Below are 18,822 nucleotides of genomic sequence, written 5' to 3'. Positions count from 1 at the left end.
GTGAAGTCAAAAAGCATTTTAGGTGACTCCTTTTTGAAGCTCATCAAGAGAATGGCAAGAGTCTGCAAACAAGTCATCGGAGCAAAGGATGGCTACTTTGAGGATACTAGAATATTATACGTTTTTAGTGATTTCAACGTTTTTTGCCAAGTACATAATCCCACACACGTTCATTCGTGATTTTATTACCTTTAGTGAGGATTTACAATGTAAATAGTCATGAAAAAATAGTAAATGCACGAATGAGAAGGTGTGTCTTTGGCCTGTACTGTATATGTGCGTAGTGGTAAAAACAGTGCACACATAACTCTACTAGGACCTTCACAATGCATTCCAGACAAACTAGCTAGCAGCAGCTAATTATTTGAGAGCTGGGATGTCACTTTTGACCGAAAAACAACAAAGGTAAGATGTGCGCAGAGATTGGAGTGTGCAAGCCAGGCTTTTATTTGTCAAACATGGAGTAGTCCACGCCACGGTCAAGGTCACGGAAGTGCAGGAGCCTGTCCCAGCTAACTAGGGGCAGTAGGCAGGGTACACCCTGAACTGGTTGCCAGCCAATCGCAGGGCACGAGGAGACATACATACAACCGTTCACGCGCACACTCATACCTACGGACAATTTAGAGTGTTCAATCAGCCTACCGTGCATGTTTGTGGGAGGAACCCGGAGAAAACCCACGCAGGCACAGGGAGAACATGCAAGCTCCACACAGGAACAGGAAGGCCGAAGCCCGAAATTGAACCCTTGATCTCAGATCTGTGAGGCGGATGTGCTAACCACTCAGCCACCGTGCCGGAAGTATTTTAGGTGGGCTAAAATAGGCCTAATGACGCCACCGGACGTGGCCTTAATTTACGGGGCGGGGCGTACGGAGCCGTGATGACAAGAGGTGGGAATCTTTGGGTACCTCACAATTCGATTACGATTCAGAGGCTCCGATTCGATTATTGACGTCACCAAAAAAAAAAACCCCTTTTAATGTTTTGTACATTAGTTCCAAAATAGTTTAAAAATCCTATTAGGCTAAACCAAACTAATATTTAAGTATCAAGTTAACAGTTAAAAACTAAATATTCAAGTCCCCATTCTGTATCAGCAGCTGTAAACTACAATCAATTCATTTAATGATCTGAATCAACCGTTAAAGTTGATCAAATTGCTCCCGTTATTCCATAATTTCCCTTCTGTCTACTTACAATATGTCAAAGTTTTAAAACTGTTTCATTATTTAAAGATAGATTCAAGTCAAGATTTTTCTGATTTAGGAGTAATTCAGATAAAAAGTTGATTAGGTTCGCTACAACAGAGCCTTCTAGAGAAGTCTACTGCTTTAAGATGGCAGCTGTTTACAACGTGGAAACTACTAAACGGCAAGCCTGTCGTTTTCGCTTCTAGTCTAACACAGCCGTCGTCTGTCATTTAGCATCTAGTTCTGCATTTATGTGACATCTACTATAGCCGTATGTTTGTAGCAACTAGCGACTGGGCGTTGTTTGAACCAGCTGTCGGCCGCAGTCAGGTATGATTGTTTTTTTTATCTAGCGGGATGAGTTGAACATGATATTTGCTCTCGGTCCGTTCCTCATTGCGTCATGAAGACCGCGCTGACTGTGTTTTAGTTCTGCTTTACCTGGTATAATTCAATAATCGGAATTTGGATGTTTGTGACTCGTTCTCGAATCTTCCGCGGCCGAATCGCCAATAATCCAAGAATCGGAAATTTCGCACGTCTCTAGTGATGACCCGGACCAAGACAGTCTCATGATTGGCTGGTGATGAACATGGAAGCAAAACAAACAAATGTGTCTAAGTAAGTAAAGAAAAGCAGAAAATAGAATTTCATAGTTCCAATTTTTGGGGGAAACAAAAGTCTTTTTATGTGTCACAAAACAAACTAAATATGTGTGTCATGTTATAATTAAAGTGAAAATCCTACATTGTGCACCTTTAAGGTGTGGATTTTTTTTTTTTTTATCAGCTACAAAGCAAAAAAAAAAAAAAAAAAAAAATCTACATTTTTGTCACGGTTAAGGTGATACCGCACGGCAGTTCTTTTGTAAAACGTGCATACTCACTGCGTGGAGGGCAGGTCCCGGATGTCCAGCAAGACCCCCTTCTCGTGCAGCCGCGCGGCCGTGTAGCTCACCGTACAAACTTTCTTCTTCCCTCGCGCGTCTGCCGTTTTCTTATCGGCGGTCCGGCTGCCGGGGGGGGGGGAACGTCAACGGGCGTCGGCGTCCTCCCGTGCCGATCGGCTTACCCGTCGGCCGTCAGCCGCTCCAGGCAGCGGGCGATGTAACGCTCGTAGTAGTCGGCCTGCCGGCCCAGGAAGTCGCTCTTGGCCCGTAAGCCGCGCAGAGTCTGGCTCAACTTTGCCAGCTCCGCCCCCCGCCGCCGCCGACGGGCGCGGCGCCCTCGAATGTCCTGCGGGGGGAAGGGCGTCGGCGGCGGGCGGGCGACGGAAGGCGGCTTTCGTCGGGCGCCTTTACCTGCGCGATGTCGGCTAGGAGGCGCCGGTGGGCGCCCGAGGCCGGCAGGATGCCCGAAGCCTCCAGACGCCGAAGGCTCCTGCCGATCTTTCGTTTCTTCTCCTCTAGGCCGAGGGCGGCGGCAGAGGACGTCCTTCTCGGCGGCCGGCCAGGCGCGTGCGCTTCCTGTAGCGCGCGCCGACGCATCAGCTGCTCGTGACGCGCCTCCTGTTCACAGCCGGCCACGGAGTTAGTGAACTGTAGATGTCCGATCCATCTGAAGTGGGTCTCTTTTGTTTGACGCCCCAAAAACGACCGTTCGCCCCAAATCGAAAAATTCAAAACACTACGTGTCCTACACTTTTTGTTCAAATCACTTCATGGATTTAAAAAGTAACCCTAACCCAAAAAGTTCAGGATGCTAAGGGGCACAAAAGTTTTTGCCAGAAATGTACATATTTTCCAAAAACATAGCCGTTGGTTTCTAATGGACAACATTTCCCATTGATTTCCAAGGCCTCTATTCAACCCGCGCAAAAACATCCATTCATTCCTATTCATTTTTTGGATAATGGGATGCTACAGTGGGGAGAACAAGTATTTGATACAGTGTATCAAATACTTGTTCTCCCCACTGTACGTGTGTACGAGCGTAAAAACTAGGGTTGGGTACTGAGCTTCGACGTGATCCGGGACTAACACTCCGGTTCTCCCGGAGCCGTTCAAATTTTTTTTTTTATTTCGATGCCCTGACCGCCGACTGGGAAAAATAGCTGCCGAACACCACGAAGAAGAAGCCGCGTGAAGACTAGCTCCGTTACGAGCAAATCAAATGAAGAGCTAATTTAGCTCAGCACAAAAACGTGTTGCTGGGTTTCTCATAAATGACAACAAAGAATAAACACACCGAAATGATATCAGACCCTCTGTTAAAATGTGCAAACGTACAGATTTTGTCACTCGTCGGGTTTAAGCATTACCGCTACGTAAATTCCTCCTATTATGGCGTGTTTTTCTGCTCGTTAACATAATAATCAAAATGGTGAAGGCGTGTATGGCGGTCGGTTGCAATAACAGAGAAGATAGACGGAGAGACTTGAAGTTCTACCGTATTCCGAGAGACCCGGAGAGGAGAGCGAGATGGACTGCTGCAATTCGACGAGAAAACTGGGCACCAAACGATCACCACAGACTGTGTAGTTGTCATTTTATACCCGGTAAGATGCATTTAATATATATTTAGAGGGTTTTGGGCTGACAAGCACAATTAAGATCATTGCGAGGCTAATCGCCGACAACATACACTTTCAAATTCAAGATGCTTATTTCTTCCACCATCATTATTTTTGGAATAATATTTAGCTGGTACCAAGTGAAAGAAGTTAAACAGGTGTGTCCAAACCTTTTGCAAAGGGGGCCAGATTTGGTGTGGTAAAAATGCGGGGGGCTACCTTGGCTGATTTACATAGAACAATATATTTAAACAAATGTTAGCAAGCCCTTCTGTGTGTCACATTTGCTTTATAATTTTTTTAATTCATAATTTCAACAATCTCGTCCTTGTAGCGTTCTCTTTCGACACTCGGGCTCTTGCGAAATACTGCTGCTGTGAAATGAAACTAGCTTCAAGTTGCTGTAATTTCTCGCTGCGTATCTTCCCTGTAATGTACATGTCAGCATGTCGTTTGGTAATATCGCGTCACATCGAACTCTTTGAAAACAGCGACTGTCTCTTTGCAAATGAGCCAGACACAGTTGTTGCTTGTTTTATTGAAGAAATAGTCCAATATCCACCTATCCTTGAAGCGTCGGCCATCGCAGTCAGTTTTTTTTTTTTATTGATTGTCGCCATTTTAGAAAATTGGAAGGGTCACACAGGTTAATGTAGCTTAGAGTGCTGCTCTTCAAGTTTTTCAAACTTTGGTGAGAATAGGCTGATTTTGTGTGGACAAGATAGTTGTAGATATCAGGGTAGCAGATGTCAGGCAGAGAGGGCGAAGACAGCGGGTCGAAAAATATCCATTTAGGCATCAAATATGGATCTGGCGAATGGGTAGACTGAAGCTTTTCCACATAACGCCTTTTATGCAACGCATCCAATGAGTTTACAGAGTCTGAAAGCACCGGGGCTTCCATGAATTGCACGACAAATTGAAACCATTGAGAATACGGATAAACACTGACGGACAATATGGCGGCCGGATACAGCGACACGTCACTCTGTGACGTTGGTGAGTAGGGTCTATACCGTCTGTACACCTCAAGGATTCTTTGCCAACTAAAGTTCTTTTTGCCTGCTGCTTCCAGTAAGTCACCACTAGGGGATGCCAAGCGCACATAGAAAAACTGAGTCCGGAGTTACAATAGTGACATCTTGTGGACGGATTATCAATATATCAGTTTACTCGCTTACCTAACTTGTAGCAATACCACCTAAAACAAATGATGCAATACAATAAATGCCTGCTGCATAAGACACTCAAAACATAGGCAAAAGAATATATGTAAATGTTTTCTCTCTGAGCTTTTGAAAAATAAACATCTTTGTGAAAGTGCACTCTTGTGGAAAGAAACTTCACCGTATTCAAGTTCAAAGACTGTCAAGTTAAAAATAGCTAATTGTTAATAGTTAATTGAAAGTTGTTGATATCATTAAAAAAATAATCGAGAAGTTAAGAAATTAATATAAAGTATGCAACTTTTTTGACCCTGTCTAGTAAAAGAATCTGAATCAAGAATCGTTTGGAACCGGAACCGTTCAAATTCAAATGACGCCCAACCATAGTAACCGCTAGAGCTGGGAATCTTTGGGCACCTAACGATTCGATTACCATTCAGAGGCTCCGATTGCATTATAAAAGGATTATTGATGCACCCCCCTCCATTTTTTTTTTTTTTTTTTAATGTTTTGTACATTAGTTCCAAAATTGTTCAAAAATCCTCTCAGGCTAAACCAAACTACTATCTCAGTATCAAGTTAACATATGTAAACAAATATACAAAAAAAACAGTAAATAAAAAACTCCAGTCCCCATTCTGTATCAGCAGCTTTAAACTACATACAATTCATTTAATGTTGTGAATCAACTGTTACAGTTGTTAAAATTGCTCCCGTTATTCCACAATTTCCCTTCTGTCTACTTTTGTCAAAGTTTTAAAACTATTTCATCATTTAAAGATAGATTCAAGACAAGATGCTGCCGATTTGGGAGTATTTTAGATAAAAAGTTCATTAGGTTCGCTACAACAGAGCCTTCTAGAGAGGTCTACTGCTTTAAGATGACAGCTGTTTACTTACGCCGGAAAGTCTGTCATTTCGCATCTCTGTTCAATAATACATGTTCTAACATCGACGTCAGCTGTCCTTTTGCATCTAATTCTACATATATATTATATCTACTGTAGCCGTATGATTTATAGCAGCTAGCAACTGGGCGTTGTTTGTAGCGGCTGTCGGCCGCAGTCAGGTATGATTGTTTTTTTTTATCTAGCGGCATGAGTTGAACATGATATTTACTCTCGGTCCGTTCCTCATTGTCTCCCAAAGACCGCGCTGACTGTGTTTTACTTCCGCTTTACCTGGTATAATTCAATAATCGGAATTTGTGAATCGTTCTCGAATCTTCCACGGCCGAATCGCGAATAATCGAAGACTCGGAAATTTTGCAACACTCTAGTAACCACCCTCTCAAAATGGCAGCACACTATCCGGCAGAAGTCAAAGACCTCAGTACCGGTCCAGCACGACTGCAACACAAATCGACACACACGAGGAGCCGAGGTGGGGGAGAGGAGGACGCGACGTGACGTGACAAAACGCAACGGGATTACTCTTTGTTAGCGCTCGCGGAGGTAAAGACCAGAAGCGTCTTCACCTGCTCGGGCGTGGCGGCGCTCCGGAGGACGTCGGCGAGGGTGTCGCCCGGCTGCGCCCGGATCACGTCCGCGATCAGCCGCTTGGTGCTGAACACAAAGTTCCGTCGGCGCTTAAATTTGCCACGATGAGGCTCCCGAGGACTCACCGGAGCAGCAGGACTCCCGCGTCTTCGACGTCGTCGTCGTCGTCACGCTCGTCCGCGACCCCGAACTTGTCGGCGAGCGTCAACGAGACCTCCGTCTTTCTCCAATCGGACGCGGGGTCGTCTAGGCGGTGAAAAGCGAGCGTCACCGTCGACGCCCGCTCGGGCGGCGTCTTCGTACCTGGGCCGTCGGCGACGCCCGTGAGCTGGAGCCGGGTGGGAACGGGCCCCGCTTCGGCGAGCAGAATTCCCAGCGGATCGGCGGGCTCGGGACACAAGACGTCCCGGTGCTCCAACAGCAGCTGCGAGCGACGTCGTCGTCAGCGAGGAGCGGCGACGCGGTCGGGTGACCCGGGACTCACCCGGTGGGTGTCGAGCAGCTCGCCCAGCGAGACGTAGACGAGAGGCCGGCCCACGATCAGCGTCTCCGAGTACTCGTCCGAGCCGAAGCGCTCCGACGGCTCGGGAACGTCGATCACGTGCGACACCCATTTCCTGTGGCGGAGCGCAGATAGAAGCTCTTTTTGCTCGATAGTCTAGATAGAGGGGCGTGCAAACTTTTTTTCTGTTTTTTTTTTAAAATGTATTAACTCGACGGCGTCCGATCCATTTTGACCGGGACCTCAAAACGAATCGGACGTCGATCGGTGATGACGACGGCGATCGCTCGGCTTCCCGGTTCAAATGGATTTAGTCAAAGGTGGTCAATGAGACAAAACCATCCATAAAGAGCTATATGGATATTCCGATCAATATATTTGATGGTAGCATAGCATGTACCGAATTCATTTCCAATGGTGCTATCCTATTTGCTGTTCCATCGAAAGAAAACAAGCGACCTGCTATTAGGGGTGAAACAAAATTTCGAAATGGTGATAAATCATGAAACTTTGTATCCCAAAACGTTATCGATATGCCCCTGCAAGAATCGAGATATTATTTTAAAAAGGTGTCAATGTCTAAAAAACAAACAAAACAAAAAAAACAACAAAAACAAGTTGCTACCAAAATCTTCCACCATAATAGTGTCTCAGTTAACTCTAAGGCTGCCTTGATCCATTTAGACTGGGAACGTTGGTTCATTGGAAACCACAGCATTCACAGTCATTGGGTCCGATTTTCGAGGTCACTTGCTGTTCATTTACAGGTCATTTCCTGTTGGGTTTGAGTCACTGCCTATTCAGTTGGGTGATTCCCAGGTCTGTAACACAAAACGAACAGGAAGTGACCCATAAAATACCCCAAAATCGACAGAAAGTAACTGAAAATCAAGAGGTAAATGACCTTAAATGGCCCAAAATGACCTCATTGGCTGCTACTGACAGCCATAGGCATTGAATCCGTTTGAATGAACGAATGTTCATTCGCTGCCACCCTCTCAGTTCAAATGGATTGGACATCTTCTCGTGATAAACTCATTCCAATTCACAGCAAAAGCTTGTTTTTCTGTTTATTAGTTGTTTTTAGAATATCCTAGAATGATATTCTGACCAACGTATCGATAATCGTTGTATCGCCATATCGTCAGATCATCGTTATCGTGAGCTTTTGTATCGCAAACCGTATCGTATCGTGAGGTACCAAGAGGTTCCCACTCCTACCAGCTATCAACCGAAGGTGACACCGAAATGCCCAGAAATCAACAGGCAGTGACCTGGTATTTCCAGGAAACACCCCAGACTCAAATGGTCCCATATCAATTAGGAAGTGACCCAATATGAACAAGAGGGGACCACGAAATGTCCCAAATGAATAGCAAGTGACCCAGTATGGACAAGAAGTGCCCCCAATTCAACAGGAGTGATCTGATAAACCAAGACAAAATACACATGTCCAGCGACAGCTCACTTTGTCCCATTTATGCAATAGACAAAAAGTCAACATGCTGTCAGGTTTTGAGCCCTCTGCAACTAAAGAGGCATTGTTTAGCTGTTCAAGCTAACAAGCGCAATGGAATGTACGCTTGCGCAGGCTATATTCAGAAGGTATTTTGGCCATTTGCCGCAGGCAGCGCTCTGGACACTCCCACCCGGTCAAAGATGGCTAAAGGTCCTGACCTGAAGGTGGCGTGCGCGCACTCCACATAGCGGTTGAGCGCGGCCACGTGCGGGCCGTCGCCCAAGAAGCGCTCGGCGGCGGCGGCGCGCTGCAGCAGGCGGGCGGCCGAGCCCAGCAGGCGGCGCCGGTCCGGCCGCGTGCCGCCCGGTATCCCGGAGCGCTCCGACACGTCGAAAGCGTCCGGCGCCACCACGGCGGGGTTGATGAAGCGGTAGTACAACATGTTGCACACCACCTGCGTCCGGGGGGCAAATCGCAGGTTAACTCAGAGTCCGGATCACGTCGACGCGCCCGAATGAGGAAGGACGGTACGGACCTTGTAGACGTCGTTTTCGCCGGCGGCCGGGAACTCTGACCTCAGGAAGTCTCCGAGAACCTTGGCCATGTAGCGCAAGCCGTACCTGTGCAAATGCAAAGGAAGAGTAGAGGAGGAGGAGGAGGAAGCGGAGTGGAGTGCAGGCGGCAGCTTACGGGAGTTGGTCCACATTGGAAACGATGGCCTTGAGGATTCTCTGGGTCAGGTTCTGCAGGTTGACCACGGCCACGTCCACGCGCCGCCGGACCTCGGGGTGAGCTAACGCCTCTTCCGGGGAGACGTCGTAGGGGAGGGAGCTGGCGGGGGCCGACCGACCGCAGGGGTGAGCCAAAACCTTAACCCCGACCTTAAACGGCTCGGCCTCGGCACCTCTTGAGCCCGCTGCGGCTCTCGGTCTGGTTGATCCAGTTCTTGTAGACCTCCAGCGGGTCGGTCCGGACGCTGAGCTCGCTCGCCGCCAGGACGTCGCCGAGGACGGGTCCTAAGATCTCACGCAAGACGTTGCGTCCCCGGTCGTGGCGGTAGAAGTTGACCAGCATCTTGATGACCAACGGGTTCCCCCTGATCACATCCTGAGGCTCGCTCACTTTCGACCTGACGGCGATAAAGGTGTGGGTGATGATTTTTCTTTGTTCATTGTGATTAGCACCACCCAGTGGCCGCTGTTACAAAGGGAAGCAGCGGAAGAAAACTTCGACAACTTTGAATTTCATTATCAAAGCACTTTAAAAAAAAGAATTTCGGCCTCTAAATGGGCTTCTGAAGATCCCTTCTCGGTGGACCTCCATCACGATGTCGGAGCTTCACGAGTCGAGACCTACGGAGTGCGGAGCGGACCTTATCTCCAGGCGGAGGGCCTCCGTGAAGAGACGCAGGAGAAGGAAGGCCTCGCGATCGTCGGCTCCGTAGTTGAACAGGCTGAAGATCAGCATTTCCACGAAGGACGAGCTCCGACTCTGCGGCATCAGGAAGATCAGGCGCGCCAAGTAGGACGGGCGAGTCTGAAAGGCAACGTCGCGATCAGCGCGCTCAAAGATGAGCGGAGCGGCGCGGCCCTGACGCCAGACCCCACTTGGAGCAGGTAGAAGAGGTTCTGGTAGGCCTCCAGTCTCTGCCTGCGCTCTCGGCTGAGCGCCTTCAGGCCTTTGCTCCTCTCCGCGTCCATCATGCCCAACAGCTTCTCTTTATTCTTCTTGGTCAGCTTCTTGCACTGAGACGCCACTTCCTGCGGGAGAGGGGCGTGAGGCGCACGGAGCGGCGGGAAGCGGACGGCTGGCGCCTCACCTGCAGGGTGGCCCTGTTGCGCACCAGCAGCCCGATCTTCAAGTCCATCAGGTCCAGGTCGGCCTCCAACCGCCGGTTGAAGCGGACGGCGCGGACCACCTCCTCCCGAAGACGCGCCAGCTCCACCTCCTCTCTCGAGTCGCCGTCCCCGTAGTCCAGCAAGTGGACGAACTTCCTGAGCACGCTCAGGGGAGGCGCGTCCGATCGCGCTGCCGTTCGGCGGTCAGTCGCGCGCACGGACGCCCGCGTCGGACGGAAGACTTACCCAGAGTCCGGTACTCGGCCTGCGCCCGGCGGGCTCGGAAGAAGGTTTGGATCTTGACGACGGCGCCCACCTGCGGACCGGAGCGGTGAACGAACGCTCGGCGCCGACCGACGGGCAAACTCACGTTTTGTTGAAAGAAACTCAAGCGGGCCAGATATTTCCTCCTGGCCAGCCACATCTTCACAAATGCTTGAATCTGAAACGGAGACCAGATCAACGTTCAAAAAAAACGCGATAAAGCCTTCCTCTTCAAATGGATCGGACATCTACTAGCACATTTGTTCTTAGTACTCCCCGACGCTGTCATTTTAGTGGTGTATCGGTACTGATCCAAAAGAACAACCGTATTGTACAGTGGGGCAAATAAGTATTTAGTCAACCACCAATTGTGCAAGTTGTCCTACTTGAAAAGATTGGAGAGGCCTGTAAATGTCAACATGGGTAAACCTCAACCATGAGAGACAGAAAAAAAAACAGAAAATCACATTGTTTTTTTAGAGATTTCCAGATTAGAGTGGAAAATAAGTATTTGGTCACCTACAAACAAGCAAGATTTCTGGCTGTCAAAGAGGTCTAACTTCTTCTAACGAGGCTACACTCGTTACCTGTATTAATGGCACCTGTTTTAACTCATTATCGGTATAAAATACACCTATCCACAACCTCAGTCAGTCACACTCCAAACTCCACCATGGCCAAGACCAAAGAGCGCTCGAAGGACACCAGAGACAAAATTGTAGACCTGCGCCAGGCTGGGAAGACTGAATCTGCAATATGGTGTAAAGAAATCAACTGTGGGAGCAATTATTAGAAAACGGAAGACATACAAGACCACTGATAATCTCCCTCGATCTGGGGCTCCGTGCAAGATCTCACCCCGTGGCGTCAAAATGATGGTGAGCAAAAATCCCAGAACTACACGGGGGGACCTAGTGAATGACCTACAGAGAGCTGGGACCACAGTAACAAAGGCTACTATCAGTAACACAATGCGCCGCCAGGGACTCAAATCCTGCACTGCCAGACGTGTCCCCCTGCTGAACAAAGTACACGTCCAGGCCCGTCTGCGGTTCGCTAGAGAGCATTTGGATGATCCAGAAGAGGACTGAGAGAATGTGTTATGATCAGATGAAACCAAAATAGAACTTTTTGGTAAAAACACAGGTTCCCGTGTTTGGAGGAGAAAGAATACTGAATTGCATCTGAAGAACACCGTACCCACTGTGAAACATTATGCTTTGGGGCCGTTTTCCTGCAAAGGGACCAAGACAACTGATCCGTGTAAAAGAAAGAATGATTGGGGCCATGTACCGAGAGATTTGGAGTGAAAATCTCCTTCCATTGGCAAAGGCATTGAAGAGGAGACGTGGCTGGGTGTTTCAGCATGACAATGATCCCAAACACGCAGCCAGGGCAACAAAGGAGTGGCTTCATATGAAGCATTTCAAGGTCCTGGAGTGACCTAGCCAGTCTCCAGATCTCAACCTCATAGAAAATCTGTGGAGGGAGTTGAAAGTCCGTGTTGTCCAACGACAGCCCCAAAACATCACTGCTCTAGAGGAGATCTGAATGGAGGAATGGGCCAAAATACCAGCAACAGTGTGTGAAAAGCTTGTGAAGAGTTACAGAAAACGTTTGGCCTCCGTTATTGCCAACAAAGGGTACATAACAAAGTATTGAGACTTTGTAATATAGACTTTGTCATAACTTTTGGTATTGACTAAATAATTATTTTCCACCATGATTTGCAGATAAATTCTTTAAAAATCAATGTGATTTTCAGTTTTTTTCCCCCACATTCTGTCTCTCACGGTTGAGGTTTACCCATGTTGACAATTACAGGCCTCTCTAATATTTTCACGTGGGAGAACTTGCACAGTTAGTGGTTGACTAAATACTTATTTGCCCCACTGTATATAGGGACATGTACCTTGACCGCCGCCCTCCAGTTGGTGTAGAGGAACTGCAGCCGCCGCCGGTACGCCGTCTGCTGGATGAACCTCCTCCAGTGAGCCTGAACACAAAACTCTCCCAGAGTCCCCAAATTGGATTGAAAAAATATCGGCCGCCGGCCAGTGAACTCGGGCTTCGCCCGCGCTCTTCGCACCTGGATGAGGACGACGGCGCCGACGTTGTCGAGCAGGTAACGACGGCGGGCCGCCAGACGGCGTCGGACGAGGAATCCCCGCACGCCCGCTTGCAGGCGCTCGATCAGCTCGACGTTGTCGGCCCAAAGCTCTCGCCGCCGATGGTCGTCCCAGACGTCGCTGACCACTTCCTACGACGGTCGGCGTGAGGGGGCGAGCGTGCTAGCGTGCGTTCGGTCGGCCGGCCGGCCAAACAAAGCGGCACCTGGATGTCGCGCCGGTCCAGGAAGACGCTGTTGTGGACAAAGTGGGGCGGCTTCTGCCAGGTGCCTTCCAGTTTGCTCAGGTGGAAGAAGAAGACGTCGCCGTCCGGGGTCGGGACGCCCACCCAGGGACTCTTGTTGTCTCCTGTCAAGACAAACGGGAGGGAGGCCTCAGTGGCGGACGTCCGACCTCGCGGAAAGCGGCGGCATCACCTGTCGCGGCCTTGCGCCGCACGAGCGCGGCCAGCCGCGTCTGGTACTCGGCCGCGTGGCGCCGCGTCACGCCCTGCAGCGCCACCTCTGGAAGGGAAAGCACCCGCAGGGTCTGCGCCGCCTGCTTCTCCTTCACCGCTTGATTGACTGCCGCCACCGCCAGACACGCTACGCGCACAACGTACGCGGTCAATACTGTCGTCGGCGACTTTGCTTTCGGCATACGTCGGCAGAAAAATTCCCACACAAAAACGATCGACTCACATTTCAGAGCTCGTTGCGTTTCCCGATTGACTCTCGTCACCACTTCCTGGACCTCCGCCGACCACAGCTCGGCTCCCGCGTCTCGACCCACCTGATGGGTTCGCGGGGGAGCGCTCGTTAAAAGGCGGCCCGTCGAAACGTCAGGGTCGGTCACGTACGCTCGAGCCTTTACCTGCGCTTTGCGCCGCCTGGCGTCGTTCATCGAGCTGAGGTAGCGGCCGATGTTGGCGGGCAGAACTTCCTTCACGCCGCTGGAGGGCAGCAGCAACGCGGAAAGCAGCCGGTCGGCGTCTCCGCGGGTCAAAGCCTCGTCGAGAGCGCGGAGGGCCAGGATCTCTGAAGGGCGGGAGGTCGCCCGGGCGTCGGGACGATTAGCGATGAGTCTAACGGAGTACGGTCGTGCGGGCGACCTACGCTGATGCTGGGCGCGCTCCTCCTCGTTAACCAGCCAGATTCCGTTCTGAAGCTCGTTCCAAGTCAGCATTTGGCAGCCCGCCGACCGCTTCAGCTCAGACAGATGTGACAAGTACCTGCGCGGGTTCTTTATCGTCACTCGTGTTGTCAATTTATATAGCCCTTTACAAAACCCGAAAGTTCCCAAAGTGCTTTACAACAAAAACAAACATGGCTCATAGTAAATAAAAGGTAGACAAGTATTATACAATGACATTAAGGGGGAAAAAAATAAATTAAATTATGATTGTTGCACCGATACCATTTTTGGCTACTGTATATCCACCGGAAATAAGCCTGAAATGCCCCCCAATATACAGGAAGGTACTCCAGAAATCAACAGCAAGTGTCTTATGTCTTCACGAACCAAAGCAAAGCTACCATTGCAATTTCAGCAGAAAATGCATTTTCTGCTTTAAAAGTACTCAGGAAAAATAGCCAAAAGAGCCTCGGGGCAGCCATTTTGCTCGGGCGGGGCATCATTGCATTGACATTCAAATCAATTCATAACTACAATGGTATGAAAAAGTATCTAAACCTCTTGGAATTTCTCACATTTCTGCATAAAATCACCATCAAATGTGATCTGATCTTTGTCAAAATCACAAAGATGAAAAAACTGTCTGCTTTAACTAAAACTAAAATCATTTATAGGCTTTCATATTTTAATGAGGATAGTATGGAAAAAATGACAGAAGGGGGAAAAATAAGTAAATGAACCATCACATTTAATATTTTGTGCCACCCCCTTTGGCAGCAATAACTTCAACCAGACGCTTCCTGTAGCCGCAGATCCGTCTGGCACATCAGGACTAATGTTGGCCCATTCTTCTCGACAAAACTGCTGTAGGTCAGTCAGATTCCTGGGAGGAATGGCTGTCTTTAGGTCATGCCACAGCATCTCAATGGAGTTCACGTCTGGACTTTGACTTGGCCACTCCAGAACGTGTATTTTGTTCTTCTGAAGTTGTTTTGGATCATGTTCTATTTGCAGCATCCATCTTCTTTTTAGCTTCAACGGTCAGACAAACGGCCTAAGGTTTACCTGCAAAACATCCTGATAAATGTTTGAATTCATTCTTCCATGAATGATTGCAAAATGTCCAGGCCCCGAGGCAGCAAAACAGCCCTAAATCATGATGCTCCCTCCACCGTGCTTCACGGTGGGGATGAGGTGTTGATGTTCCATTTTTTTCCTCCACACATGACATTGTGTGTTACTCCCAAACTATTCAACTTTGGTTTCATCAGTCCACAAAATATGTTGCCAAAACCTCTGTGGAGTGTCCAAGTGTCTTTTTGCCAACATTAAACGAGCAACAATGTTTAGCAATGGCTTCCTCCGTGGAGTCCTCGCGTGAATACCATTCTTGGCCCAAGTTTTACATATAGTTGACAGGTGCACAGAGATATTAGACTGTGTCGGTGATTTCTTTAAGTCTTTAGCAGACACTCTAGGGTTCTTTTCTTTCCCTCTCTGAGTATTCTGCGCTGAACTCTTGGCATCATCTTTGGTGGGCGGCCACTCCTTGCGAGAGAAGCGACAGTGCCAAACTCTATTTGAAGACAACTTCTCTGACCATCGATTGATGAACATCCAGACTTTTAAAGATGGTTTTGTATTCTTTCCCAGCTTTATACAAATCAACAATCCTTCAGACAGCTCTTTTGACCGAGCCATGATCCACATCGGACAATGCTTCTCATCAAGACATTTCTTACCAGGTGTGGGTTTTATAGTGGGCAGGGCAGCTTTAAACCAGTCATCAGTAACTGGGCACACACCTGACTTAATTTGGTAAAAAAAAGGTTTCAATTGCTCTTTTAGTCTCACAGGGCTCACTTATTTCCCCATTCTGTCATTGTTTGCATGCTATCCTCATTAAAAGATGAAAATCTACAAATGTTTGGGTGGTTTTTGTCAAGGCAGACACTGTTTTTTTCATTTGTGTGATTTTGAAAAAGATCAGATTACATTTGATGGTGATTTTATGCATAAATTTGAAAAATTCCAAAAGGGAAGATATTTTTTCATACCACCGTAGCTTATTTCTCAATATCAAAGTATCTATTACATTGCCAGCGCTCGGGGTCAATCCGTCTGAAGTGGAAGAAGATGTCATTGTCTGCCACCCCTCCATTTCAAATGGACCGCACGTCTACCAGTGATTAACTCGTTGAAATTCACGGCAGGACGACAATTAGACGCCAGGCGACCGGACGTGGATCGTCGTCACGGGAAGGGTGACGAGCGCTACTTTTTTACGGCGGCCGTCTTGGATTGGGCGATGACGTTTGGGTGATTTTTTCGTGTTTCTCCACCTCGAGTGAGGCATTAACTTGACGGTCTGAACGGGACACGTCGCATAGAAGTGGACCATTTCAAATCCGATCTAGGTGACTTTCGTATGAGGTTCAAATCTTCTCTTTTTCCAGAATGCGGCTACGGTCTGAACTCTCCCAAATCCGAATTTGTGCAGCAATTACGTCAGCAAAGAGCAAGAGAGGCAGGGAGGGCGTCAGCAATGGCCAAGCTTGAACGCTTGCTTTTTTAGGCAGGCTTGACCTCAGTCGTTCCGAAAATAAAAAGGTTAGAGAATGTTTGGTTTTCTTTCTCTGCGCCGTATGAGCTATATTTCAATATTGCTTACATGGCCGAGAGTCGGGGCAAACTGACCGTACTGTATGTGTGCGTTCTACCAATCCATATAAACTCTGACCATAAGAGTAAACATCTGTCTTTTGTGTCCCCTTTTTGGAAATCAAAATATAATCACTCCAGCCCAGAATGACGTAGAGCCAGCATGTGTGTTTATTTGTTTTGACGCTTCTGCGTATGCGGGTCAGTTTGCTCAACGAGTCAGACTGCTAATTAGTGCGCACTTGAAGAGCCTCCCCTTAATGGAAAAAAGGCAGACTGAATGGGCAAGCCATAAAAAACAGGGATGATGAAATATCGGAATTGTGCATTGAGACCTGCGGTCCGAATCTAGTGCTTTTTAACAGTAGCCATAATGGTATCTATCGGTGCAACACTAGTCGTCGCCTTACTTGTCCATCAGAGCGGGGTCCACGTCCGTCAAGCCCGCTGAGGAGCTTTCCAACGAGGAGCCCAGTCGCCGCGGGTTTCCCGCCTCCAGCGCTCGATTGACGAGCACCACGGCCGACAACATCTCCACGGCGACGAACAGCTCTTCCCGATCCAGCGTCCCCTGCGGGAAGCGTGGAGACTTCAGCGTGGAACCAACCGGCGCGGTGCGTCCACGTACCTGCGCGGCGCGCATCTGTAACAGCCTCAGTTGGCGGTGATAAAGAGACGCCGCGCAAGGGAAGACCGGGGGGAGCCGGAGGCCGGGGGCCGTCAGACAGGCAACGGTGCGTCCGGGGTCGTCGCCTCGCAACGACTCGTTGACATCGTCTGTCGCCCCTCGCGCTGTCAGAAAAAAAATGTCACGCGCCCCGGCGAGGAATGGGCCAGGGGCGAGAGGCGGCTCACTCTCGACGGCGTCGCGAGCGTCCCGGTTGGCGTCGTCCACGGCCTCTTGAAGCTCTTCGGGCTCAAGCGGGTCCACGGAGCCCAGCTAATGATGTCAACGCGTCTTTTGGGGGATGTCCGAAAAGTATATTTCAAACCGCACCGTGACTTACCTCGCCCTTGAGCCGCCGTCGAGCCGCCACTCGATCGAGGTAGCGGACCCCGTCGCCGACGCCGCGGAGCGCCAGACACGGCAGCCGCAACGCTCGCAGGAGAGCCGCTTCGTCGCCGGCGTCCGCGGCCTCGTCGACGAGCTCTAGCGCCGATCGCGCTACGGAGGCAAACGTTAGTGCGGGCCGCGCCTCGGTGTCGACGAGGTGCTCACCGTTGACCCGGTCGATGTCGGTTTGGATTTCGGCGCGAGTCAGAAACTCCTCGTACAGTTCTTTTTCCCGGGGTTCCCCGTCCTGAAAGTCGAGCGGCGCACACGTGCCTTGAGTACATTCAGTTCATTCGCTCTAAAATTTGAACGGATCGGATGCCGTCGACGGCAGCCGAAATAAATCTAAATCGCGAGTAGACGTCCGATCCGTTAAAAGCCACTCTCTGCGTCGCTCACCTCGCCGGCCGCCCGCCGCGCCTTCCTCCGTTTAGCCTGTAGCAGCGTCTCCCGGTAGACGCACATCAGCGGTTCCCGCAGGCGGACGAGCCGCGCGCCGGGGTTGGCGAGCGCCTCGGCCGCGGCCCCGACGTCGGGCCGCTCCACGGCCTCGTTGATGGCGATCACCGCCGCGTGGACTGAACAGAGGACCGGAGCGCGTACGTCGGTGACGCGGGAAGATCTCGGCGAGCCCGCGTCGGCGGTTCGTACCCGCCGCCTCGTCCGCCGACATTTGGTCGGACAGGATTCCCCCGATTTTGTGGAAGGCGGGAAGCCGGAGGCCGTATTTGTCCAACTCCAGCTTCATGTTGTCGATTTCCTCCTCTGAACGCACGGCGACGTGAATACCGGGCTACGCCTGCGACAAAGGGGCCGGCCGACGAGGACGGGCGCTTACCCGTAAACTTGACCTTCCCGCAGAGGTCCGTGATCTGGGGAGCCAGGCCCAGTCTGTACAGGTACACGCTACGGGACAAGACAAAGGAGCCGGTTAAGTTGGGGACGGCCGAGCGGACGAAGGGCGAGGCGGTCACCTGAGCGCGTGTATGCAGTAAATGGCTCTTGGCATGTTCTTCTTCTCATAGATGTCTGTGGTTTCAGGATGAAATATCTGAAGGGACAGCAGCGCATTTGGAAAAATGGGTCAAAAAGGAAGGACGGTCCGCAACAACCCAACTTTCCGTCCTCTTTCTCAAGAATCTTAGATTGGATGACAGCGTTGCAGAAGCTAGTATCAGTACGGATACGGCACTAAAATGTCATGGGGGGGTATCGAGGAATACTAAGAAATAACGGGCACTCTCCCAGATGTAGTTTCCGAACCGTCGGTCTAATGTGGATTCGTGTCCGAGTCCGTACAAAGGCCCTAGTACGCACGGTCGGTACGTGAACTCGGTCGCGTACTTGGCCGATTCCGAAAAGTGCGATAACAGGAGTCTCTCTGCGAGACGTGCCGTTTTATGTGGGACGTCGTGAGAGCACTGGGGAACCGC

The 18,822-nt window shown here is 49.8% G+C and overlaps 1 protein-coding gene across 3 annotated transcripts in view; it reads right to left on the bottom strand.

Annotated features, from left to right (window-relative positions):
* Positions 1–18,822, bottom strand: part of LOC130914299 (ras GTPase-activating-like protein IQGAP3) — a 32,012-nt gene that overhangs the window by 2,907 nt on the left and 10,283 nt on the right. For 2 of the 3 annotated variants that reach the window (XM_057833357.1, XM_057833356.1), the window contains exons 5-35: positions 18,364–18,440; positions 18,228–18,295; positions 18,041–18,154; positions 17,789–17,967; positions 17,555–17,636; positions 17,343–17,500; positions 17,191–17,275; positions 16,964–17,127; positions 16,746–16,906; positions 13,656–13,771; positions 13,414–13,577; positions 13,242–13,332; positions 12,978–13,145; positions 12,767–12,909; positions 12,522–12,692; positions 12,345–12,428; positions 10,539–10,610; positions 10,415–10,484; positions 10,150–10,358; positions 9,938–10,090; positions 9,703–9,866; positions 9,235–9,459; positions 9,021–9,161; positions 8,866–8,950; positions 8,549–8,784; positions 6,854–6,986; positions 6,495–6,793; positions 6,348–6,435; positions 2,494–2,700; positions 2,265–2,428; positions 2,080–2,205 (exon numbers count right to left, since the gene is read on the bottom strand). In XM_057833357.1, the coding sequence (XP_057689340.1) occupies positions 2,080–2,205; positions 2,265–2,428; positions 2,494–2,700; positions 6,348–6,435; positions 6,495–6,793; positions 6,854–6,986; positions 8,549–8,784; positions 8,866–8,950; positions 9,021–9,161; positions 9,235–9,459; positions 9,703–9,866; positions 9,938–10,090; positions 10,150–10,358; positions 10,415–10,484; positions 10,539–10,610; positions 12,345–12,428; positions 12,522–12,692; positions 12,767–12,909; positions 12,978–13,145; positions 13,242–13,332; positions 13,414–13,577; positions 13,656–13,771; positions 16,746–16,906; positions 16,964–17,127; positions 17,191–17,275; positions 17,343–17,500; positions 17,555–17,636; positions 17,789–17,967; positions 18,041–18,154; positions 18,228–18,295; positions 18,364–18,440 (4,397 nt within the window). The remainder of the gene's footprint in view (positions 1–2,079; positions 2,206–2,264; positions 2,429–2,493; positions 2,701–6,347; positions 6,436–6,494; positions 6,794–6,853; positions 6,987–8,548; positions 8,785–8,865; positions 8,951–9,020; positions 9,162–9,234; positions 9,460–9,702; positions 9,867–9,937; positions 10,091–10,149; positions 10,359–10,414; positions 10,485–10,538; positions 10,611–12,344; positions 12,429–12,521; positions 12,693–12,766; positions 12,910–12,977; positions 13,146–13,241; positions 13,333–13,413; positions 13,578–13,655; positions 13,772–16,745; positions 16,907–16,963; positions 17,128–17,190; positions 17,276–17,342; positions 17,501–17,554; positions 17,637–17,788; positions 17,968–18,040; positions 18,155–18,227; positions 18,296–18,363; positions 18,441–18,822) is intronic. The other variant, XM_057833358.1, reaches the window with a different exon arrangement.

The sequence above is a fragment of the Corythoichthys intestinalis genome, chromosome 4 (genome assembly GCF_030265065.1).
Source record: "Corythoichthys intestinalis isolate RoL2023-P3 chromosome 4, ASM3026506v1, whole genome shotgun sequence".
Lineage (NCBI taxonomy): Eukaryota > Metazoa > Chordata > Actinopteri > Syngnathiformes > Syngnathidae > Corythoichthys > Corythoichthys intestinalis.
The sequence above is the reverse complement of the archived record's forward strand: the minus strand, read 5'-3'. Positions and strand labels throughout refer to the sequence as shown.